Source organism: Cucurbita pepo, chromosome LG05 (genome assembly GCF_002806865.2).
Source record: "Cucurbita pepo subsp. pepo cultivar mu-cu-16 chromosome LG05, ASM280686v2, whole genome shotgun sequence".
Classification (NCBI taxonomy): domain Eukaryota; kingdom Viridiplantae; phylum Streptophyta; class Magnoliopsida; order Cucurbitales; family Cucurbitaceae; genus Cucurbita; species Cucurbita pepo.
In genome coordinates, this window is record NC_036642.1 from 7,830,995 (window position 1) to 7,840,305 (window position 9,311).

At 36.1% G+C, this 9,311-nt stretch overlaps 2 protein-coding genes across 2 annotated transcripts; both read left to right on the top strand.

Moving 5' to 3' along the window:
- The first annotated feature begins 3,374 nt into the window (after positions 1-3,374).
- On the top strand, positions 3,375-4,622 carry LOC111795748. The gene is made up of 2 exons (XM_023678314.1): positions 3,375-4,261; positions 4,582-4,622. Exons 1-2 carry the CDS (start codon positions 3,427-3,429, stop codon positions 4,614-4,616), a joined length of 870 nt encoding a protein of 289 aa, XP_023534082.1. The 5' UTR covers positions 3,375-3,426; the 3' UTR covers positions 4,617-4,622.
- A 3,553-nt stretch (positions 4,623-8,175) lies between these two features.
- On the top strand, positions 8,176-9,047 carry LOC111795742 (ethylene-responsive transcription factor ERF011-like). Its single transcript, XM_023678308.1, has one exon. The coding sequence runs from the start codon at positions 8,366-8,368 to the stop codon at positions 8,906-8,908; it is 543 nt and encodes a 180-aa protein (XP_023534076.1). The 5' UTR covers positions 8,176-8,365; the 3' UTR covers positions 8,909-9,047.
- Positions 9,048-9,311: the final 264 nt, after the last annotated feature.

A 9,311-nucleotide genomic window follows, 5' to 3' on the forward strand; every position in this document is an offset into this window, starting at 1 on the left:
AGAATATGAGTTAAAAGAACCAATCGAATTGCAAAAGTGTTTTGAAAGAGCCTCCCCATGTCCACGATCGGAGTGTGGCCGGAGGCGGACAGTGGCAGAACGGTGATTCTGAACTTTTCATTTTCCGGCGACCGGCAGCATGGTTTGAAGGTTGATGATGCTTATCCTGAAGCCTGTGGTTTTTTATGCTTAAAAAACCAATCAAAAGGGTTGAGCCCAAAAACAATCGATCCCAAGCCCACATGAAAAACTCAATAAATACCTGAAATTAACTTTAATCCTTATAAGATTAAAATTAACTTAAATTCTTTTCAAAAGTTGAAAATCTTCGATATGGTACAAATCGAAGATCTTCACTAAGCTAACGGTCAAAAAAATGCGATTACCCTGACACGGGTTTTATGGCCTTCACCGTAACGCCATCATGCATATTATGTATACCTTAATTTTACCTGAAAATAAGATTAACACGTGATTTTAGTATTTTAAAAAATACTCAAATAACCTTACTATTGGGGTCGAGAAATGTAAATACATGCGATAAGATGGAACATATCCTTTTAAAAACATGGCAAGACTTAGGCAGCTTTTCAGTCTAAACAAGGTTGGATGTGTAGTACTTTCCTACACACGTTATACGCGCACACATATAGACCCACTAGGTGAACTCGCGTATCCTATGGGTCTAGCTCGTTAGGCTAACACTTGCTAAGGGGCTTCTAGACACCACATAGAGAAAGGGCCCGCATTACATTATGGCAAACGTAAATGTCGTAACTCGTAAAGTACGCGTCCTGGCATAAATTTATGGTGTAAGTCAAACCTTTATTAAATTATAACATAATGAGTATGTGAATTATGCTTACATAATTCTTTTCAGATCTTCGATACATAGCATAATTTACATGACATAGTCTATGAAAATTTATACATCATAGATTATCATCATCGTAACATATTATTACTCCATGGTAGTCACACTACAACATAGCTTATAAACATGGCAAAACACAACATAGCATAACATAACATAACGATCATAATTATGACATGTGCATACCACTCGAGGTTTGTAATTAATTTTTTATTTTTAGTTTTTTTTTATTAATTGTTGTTATAATTTGGGTACTTCCAAATTTTGTAACTAAATCCTTCCATGGACGGTGTGTTTGTAATCACATGCATTTTAAAAATTGTAGCTTTAGCTTGGTATCATTAAAATGTATTGGCCATATTTCATTAAATTTTGGTATTGGTCATTTTCATAATTATGGAGCAATAACTTTAGCCCATCTATTCTAAATTCCTTTTCAGCTTGACGATCTTCCTCGCTCTGACCTCGATTGACATGATTGGAGCAACAACCACTCACGAGCAATATCTCTAATCGACACCAACCAAGACTGCCACTCGTCTCGATCAACGCGGCCACCACACACGAGTACACAATGTTTCTACAGTTCTATTCGTGTCCCACAGATTTACACTTGAATCTCCATCTCTTATATTTTTCAATGTCATTTAATAAAAAAATTTCTCGAACATGATCTTGGTAGTTCCTGGACAGTATCAACTTGATTTGGGAGTTTTAGCATTAATGAACTAAGAGTTTGCACACGCAGACGCTTATGAAAGTTCATATATTCAACCGGCTAAACAAACGTTTCTTAGAAGTAATCAAACTTCACAATTTAAAATAATATGTTTCTTACATTAAAAAAAAATATAAATTTCATTATGGATGGCTTAAAAATTTAATAATAAAACAAATAAGGGTAAATGTGTAATTACATAATTTTTATATTTATTGGAAAATATCCCCCTTATAATATACGATGAAATTCCAACCCCCGAACGATGCCTTTCTCAATCAATCAATTTTTATTTAAAATAAAAAATAAAATATGAAAGAAAATAAAAATTATTGGGGACCAAGTCTTGCACATAAAATTTAGCCGCCCTAAATATTATATACATTCATGGGCCCACCCTTCACTCATTAGGCCTTTTGTTCCTATATTGCCCTTCGTCTCTTACTAGAAAACAAGGACAAAGGTGTCATTTCACAATGTCGTTATTGCCTCTAGTAAAAGTCAATTCCGAACAGTACCTGTGCACCGACCACCGACCTACCCCTGTCTCCTCTTCTAATTTATTCTTTTTCTTTTTTATTTAAATATATTTGTAGAAAAAAAATCTTAAATTTTTAATTTAAATTTTCCATTAAAAAAATATTCAGTGATTGTCGTCAATTTTCTTTTGGTAAATAACTTTATAGATAAGGCAGATTTTTTCAGACTTTTTATTCTTTTTAATTTATATTATAAAAAGACATAAATTATTTAATATAGATGAAGCAATAATGCGGTGATAGATTTACTTCGTTAATTTTATATTTAGTATGGGCAAAACAAAGCCAACAAAGGAAGAAAAAAAAAGTGTTCGTGAATTAGATCACATTGAGTCGAACCATTTTTTAAATTAAATTCAATTGTTTTGGTTGTCTGATAAATATATATATATATATATATAGAATTTCAAAATTGACGCGTATTTAATTTATGGCGTTTTAGAAAATAGTTAAATTGACTTTTAGTTAATAAAATGAAAATGAAAGCTGAAATGTCCATTTTAAAATGGAATAAAACATAAGAAAAATGGATAATTTTAAAAAAAAATTAAAAAATATCTTTTAACTTAAAAAGAAAGTTTGAAAAATATTTTTTAACTAGATTTGGAGAAACCGTTAATATTTTGTTTTAAAAATACTTTAAAAAATACCTTTTCACTTTAAAACTTTTTATTAATACCTTTTAAGTTTTTATTAATACCTTTTTATTAATAAAAATGATAAAAAAATATTTTTGACATTTTTTAAAAGTTGTATTAAGAGGATATTTTGCGGTGATAATTAGTTAGAATATATCTCACATATTTAGGGAGTTGTTAGTATAGATTTGATTAACCGTATATTTTATTTATTTACCAGATTTAGTTAGATATATATTTTTTCTATTTGTAGGTATTAGTTGATAGTTTGTATCCTATTTAAACGTGGTAAACATGAATGAAGATCATACTTTCGATCCCAATTCTATTTCTATTTCTCATTCTTAACATGGTATCAGAGCACCGATCTTGGTGTTCTTAAATATCAAAATTTCCTTTATGGCGGAATCAGCCAAATCCAGCTTCAAAATTTCGGATGTTGATTTAACACATCCGTACTATATTCATCACTCTGATCAGCCAGGATATTCACTTGTTCCAATCAAATTAAATGGAGCAAATTACCAATCCTGGAGTAAATCAGTTATGCATGCTCTTATTGCCAAGAAGAAAATTGGCTTCATTGATGGCACAATTGAGGAACCGTCCCAAGATGCAAATTCAACCGAATTCGAACTCTGGAATCAGTGCAACAGTATGATAATATCTTGGTTAACTCATTCCGTTGAAGCAGATATCGCTAAAGGCATTATTCACGCCAAGACAGCTCATCAAGTGTGGGTTGATCTTCACGATCAATTCTCACAAAAGAATGCTCCAGCAATTTTTCAAATACAAAACTCGATAGCAACGATGTCACAAGGAACCATGGCACTGTCAACATATTTCACCAAGCTCAAAGCACTCTGGGATGAACTGGAAGCGTACCGCACACCATTTACCTGTAATCAACGTCAAATACATATTGATCAACGCGAAGAAGACAAGTTGATGCAATTGCTCATGGGGCTCAATCAGTCTTATAAAACGGTGAGATCTAACATATTGATGATGTCTCCATTACCTAATGTGAGGCAAGCCTATTCATTACTTGTACAAGAAGAGATGCAGCGTCAGGTAACTTCCGAACCTACTGAGAAAATCTCGATTGCATCAGCAGTGCAAAAGAAAACAATATATTCAAAATTCGCCAAGGACAAATTGTGTGAACACTGCAATAAAAGTGGTCATACAATCAATGAGTGTCGAATTCTTAAGTTTCACTGTAACTTTTGTGATAGAAGGGGCCATACAGAAGATCGGTGTCGACAGAAAAATAATTCTGGAAGGACAAGACAAGACAATCAACACAATAACCGTGGATATCGATCATCTGCAAATATGGCCGATGTTTCACAGTTGAATACAGAAGAACAGTCACCTAATTCCATTCCAAATTTTTCTTCTGAGCAATTACGACAGATAGCACAAGCCTTATCTGCAATCAATCATCACCCTTCTGGTAATTCCGACAATCACGTCAATGTTGCAGGTTTGCTTCCCATATCTACATTATCTATTAACTCTGCGAGTTCTAATTCATGGATTCTCGATAGTGGAGCTACGGATCATATAGTATCAAAATCTTCTGTTATGACTGAACCAAAGGCTGCCATCATGTCTGCAATAAATTTGCCTAATGGAGAGACAGCACGTGTGTCACATACTGGCAATATTTCTCTTAGCCCTAACCTTCAATTAAACAACGTTTTATGTGTGCCTTCATTCAATTTAAACCTAATGTCGATCAGCAAACTTACCAATAACTTGAAATGTTATGTCACCTTCTATCCTGATTCTTGTGTTATGCAGGACTTGGCTACGGGGAAGATGATTGGCTCGGGTAAACAATTTGGAGGTCTCTATCATATTTCTTCATCTCCAATCAAATCTTCAGCTCATCAAGTATCTCAGTCATCTGATTTGTGGCATTTACGCCTAGGTCATCCTTCCTTTTCTCGTTTTAAATTTCTAGCTGATCAATTGCATCTTAATAATGCGAGTTATTCTCATAATTGTAGTATCTGCCCGTTAGCAAAACAAACTAGGTTGTCTTTCCCAAGAAGTTCAATAACAACCCATTCTGCTTTTGATCTGATACATTGTGATGTTTGGGGACCACATAAAATTCCTACCCATTCTGGTTTGCGTTTTTTTCTCACTATTGTTGATGATTTTACTCGATGTACTTGGGTTTTTTTAATGCAACATAAGTCAGAAGTACATCATTTGTTAATGAACTTTGTTAAATTCGTTCAAACTCAATTTCATACTACTATCAAGATAGTTCGATCAGACAATGGGACTGAGTTCCTATCTTTGCAACCATTCTTTACTTCTTGTGGTATTGAATTTCAGCGCACTTGTGTCTATACTCCACAACAAAATGGAGTCGTAGAACGCAAGCATCGCCATATCCTAAATGTAGCTAGGTCTCTTCTTTTTCAGTCACAGGTTCCACTTAATTTTTGGGGAGAGTGCATTTTAACGGCTGTTTATCTTATAAATAGAACGCCATCACCATTATTATCTAACAAGACACCCTTTGAAGCACTCTACAAACGACCACCTACATTTCATCATCTTAAAGTTTTTGGTTGTAAATGTTATGCAACTATAGTACATCCTAAGCAAAAATTTGAACCTAGGGCAACTCCTTGTGTTTTCGTAGGATATCCTTGTGGTCATAAAGGTTACAAGTTGTATGACATGCAATCTCACAAATTCTTTATCAGCCGTGATGTCAAATTTTGTGAAGATGATTTTCCTTTTTCATCAGCTTCACAAACTTCGACATTAGCTCCTTCGACTCCTGTTGTACCACTTCATGATCCATCCTACTCAAACATCCATCCTCCACCTTCTATTCCTTCACCTCCTACTCCGTCGTCTCCTCCACCTTCTCCAGATTCGCCCACTAATTCCAATCCTATCCCACCTGATACATCAGCTCCACTTCGACGTTCTACTCGTACTAAACAGCCTCCAGCTTGGCATAAGGATTATGAGATGTCTTCTGGAGCCAATCATTTAACCTCTAGCTCAAGTCCCGGCACTGGCACCAGGTATCCCCTTCATCATTACCTTTCATTCTCTCGTTTTTCTCCTACTCAACGTGCTTTTCTAGCTCTTATTACATCCCAGACAGAACCTAAAACCTATGACGAGGCAGTTGGCGACCCGTTATGGCAGCAGGCTATGAATGATGAAATTGCAGCTTTGGAACGTAATCATACATGGTCTCTCGTTCCTCTACCACTTGGTCATAAAGCTATTGGTTGTCGTTGGGTGTACAAAATTAAATACAACTCTGATGGTTCTGTTGAACGTTATAAAGCTCGACTAGTAGCAAAGGGATACACTCAGGTTGAAGGTATTGATTACACAGAAACATTTTCCCCTACAGCGAAACTTACTACACTTCGTTGCTTACTCACTGTTGCTGCTGCTCGAAAATGGTTCACCCATCAGTTGGATGTTCAAAATGCCTTTCTCCATGGTAATCTAGACGAGGAAGTTTATATGTCTTTACCACCAGGTCTTCGCCGACAGGGGGAGAATACAGTATGTCGGCTCCATAAATCTCTTTATGGATTAAAACAGGCTTCTCGCAATTGGTTCTCCATATTTTCTACAACTATACAAAATGCAGGCTACACTCAGTCCAAAGCAGATTACTCTTTGTTTACTAAGAGTAAAGGTACTTCTTTCACTGCAGTTCTAATCTATGTTGATGATATTCTGTTGACAGGCAATGATCTCGAAGAAATTCAATATCTCAAGACTAGTTTACTCCAGAAATTTCTTATCAAAGATTTAGGAAATTTGAAATATTTTCTAGGCATTGAATTTTCTCGATCTAGAAAAGGAATTTTTATGTCTCAAAGGAAGTATGCTCTAGACATACTTCAAGACACAGGTCTTACAGGAGCACGTCCAGACAAATTTCCTATGGAGCAAAATCTGAAACTTTCTTTAACTGAAGGAGAGAAGTTGAATGATCCAAGTAAATACAGACGGTTGATTGGCAGATTAATATATTTGACCGTCACTAGGCCTGACATAGCTTATTCAGTTCGTATGCTTAGCCAATTTATGCATGAACCAAGAAAACCACATTGGGAGGCAGCTCTTCGAGTTCTGAGGTACATCAAAGGCACTCCTGGTCAAGGACTTCTACTGCCATCTGAAAACAATTTAAGATTACAGGCATATTGCGATTCTGACTGGGGTGGTTGTCGAACTTCCAGACGATCTATTTCTGGGTTCTGCATTTTCCTCGGAAATTCAATTATTTCTTGGAAGTCTAAAAAGCAGACTAATGTGTCCAGATCATCAGCAGAAGCCGAGTATCGAGCTATGGCAAATACTTGTTTAGAGTTAACTTGGTTAAGATACATTCTTCAAGACTTGAATGTTCCACTGTCCGAACCAGCATTATTATATTGTGATAATCAAGCAGCATTACATATAGCAGCCAATCCAGTTTTTCATGAACGTACGAAACACATTGAAATAGATTGTCATATAGTTCGAGAAAAGTTACAAGCTGGAATCATCAAACCGTGTTATGTTTCGACCAAAATGCAATTGGCAGATGTTTTTACTAAAGCTTTGGGAAGACAGCAATTTGACTTTTTGAAGGACAAGTTGGGTGTGATCGACATACACTCTCCAACTTGAGGGGGAGTATTAAGAGGATATTTTGCGGTGATAATTAGTTAGAATATATCTCACATATTTAGGGAGTTGTTAGTATAGATTTGATTAACCGTATATTTTATTTATTTACCAGATTTAGTTAGATATATATTTTTTCTATTTGTAGGTATTAGTTGATAGTTTGTATCCTATTTAAACGTGGTAAACATGAATGAAGATCATACTTTCGATCCCAATTCTATTTCTATTTCTCATTCTTAACAAGTTGATATATTTTAAATTTTTTTAGTTTAAAAGTATTATTGAAATATTTTAAAAGTGAAGAGTAAAAAATAAAAAAAAAAATAAAAAAAAATAGAAAGGAATTATAGCCGTGAATCCGGTGATAAAATTTGTTGCCATTTTGTATGAATTTGGAAAAATTTGGGAGTAACCAAATCCAACCATAATACTTTTTATTATTTATTTTCCTTTTAATTATTTTTAATTTTCAATAATTAAATGGGAGAGTCGATTATGTCGGTGAATTTGGATTTCTCAGCCCAATTATAATATTTATTTTTTTTCTTTTTCTTTTTTTGTCATCAAATAAAAATAAAACTAAAATAAAAAAATAAAAAAGATTAATTGGCCGCTTACATATTGTACCTAACAAAATTCTCTCAATATTTCATGCAAAAATTCTATCAAAATCCCCCCCCCCCTCTCTCTCTCCCACGCCCAAACTAGAGAGAGAAAGAGATTGAAATTCTCGCCTGAAGCAGAGAGAGAGAGGCAGAGAGATTGAAATTCTCGCCGGAAGCAGAGAGAGAGAGGCAGAGAGATTGAAATTCCCGCCGGAGAGAAAGAGGGAATTTCTACAGAGCCCCAGAAATTAACCCTTTTTTTAATTTTAATTCTCAGCAAAGGGAGAGAGAGAGAGAGAGAGAGAGAGATGAAAGGGGGAGAAGAAGAACGGAGGAACCGGGAGAACACAAAACCGTACAAAGGGATAAGGATGAGAAAGTGGGGGAAATGGGTCGCCGAAATTCGTGAGCCCAACAAACGCTCCCGAATCTGGCTCGGTTCCTACTCCTCTCCCGTCGCCGCCGCCCGAGCCTACGACACCGCCGTCTTCCACCTCCGTGGCCCCTCTGCCCGTCTCAATTTTCCTGACTTTTTCACCACCGCCGCCGCCGACCGCCCCTTCCCCCTCCCTGCCGACATCTCCGCCTCCACCGTCCGTAAGATCGCCGCCGAGGTCGGCGCCCGTGTCGACGCCCTCGAGTCCTCTCTCCGTCACCACTTCCACAACTGTAGAACCGCCGACCAAACTCACCAAACTCACCAAACTCCTTCCCTGTCGCCAGCCACGACCACGACACCCACGAAGCTTCGTTCTGATTCCGGCGGGTTTTCCGATCGGGTTGACCTGAATAAATTGCCCGACCCGGAAGATTCCGACGGCGACTGCGCTAGCACTCCCTGGATAACCTGACTGTTTGAAATCGTAAATACAGCCTTTGTTTTTGCATTTTAAATCTGGTTTAGGAATTCACTTTTAACTTCAATCATCGTTACTATTATGAATTACCATTTTAAATTTTATGTCAATTTTTTTTACCTTTAATTGTAGAACTAAGCAATTTTACAATTATTGTTATACTTATTTCATTTTGTTTAATGTGTCTAATATTTTTAATCCAAAACTAAAATTCAAATTCAAAATTTATAAACCAAACACAAATTAAACCCAAAATCAAAATTTAGGAACAAAATAAAAACCGTACTCAAGATGATAATATCAGAGTCAGACACTAGACTATGTACCAGTGATGAGGTTATTTTCCGTAGGGGGTAGACACGAGGCGGTGTGCCAATAAGGATACTGGGTCCCGAAG

Bases quoted from the DNA above. Each gene is read 5' to 3' on its own strand.
- LOC111795748 (XM_023678314.1), top strand. From the start codon at position 3,427: ATGATAATATCTTGGTTAACTCATTCCGTTGAAGCAGATATCGCTAAA. The intron at 4,262-4,581 runs GTTTGCTTCCCA...TGTGTTATGCAG, and splicing joins CAATCACGTCAATGTTGCAG to GACTTGGCTACGGGGAAGAT.
- LOC111795742 (XM_023678308.1), top strand. From the start codon at position 8,366: ATGAAAGGGGGAGAAGAAGAACGGAGGAACCGGGAGAACACAAAACCG.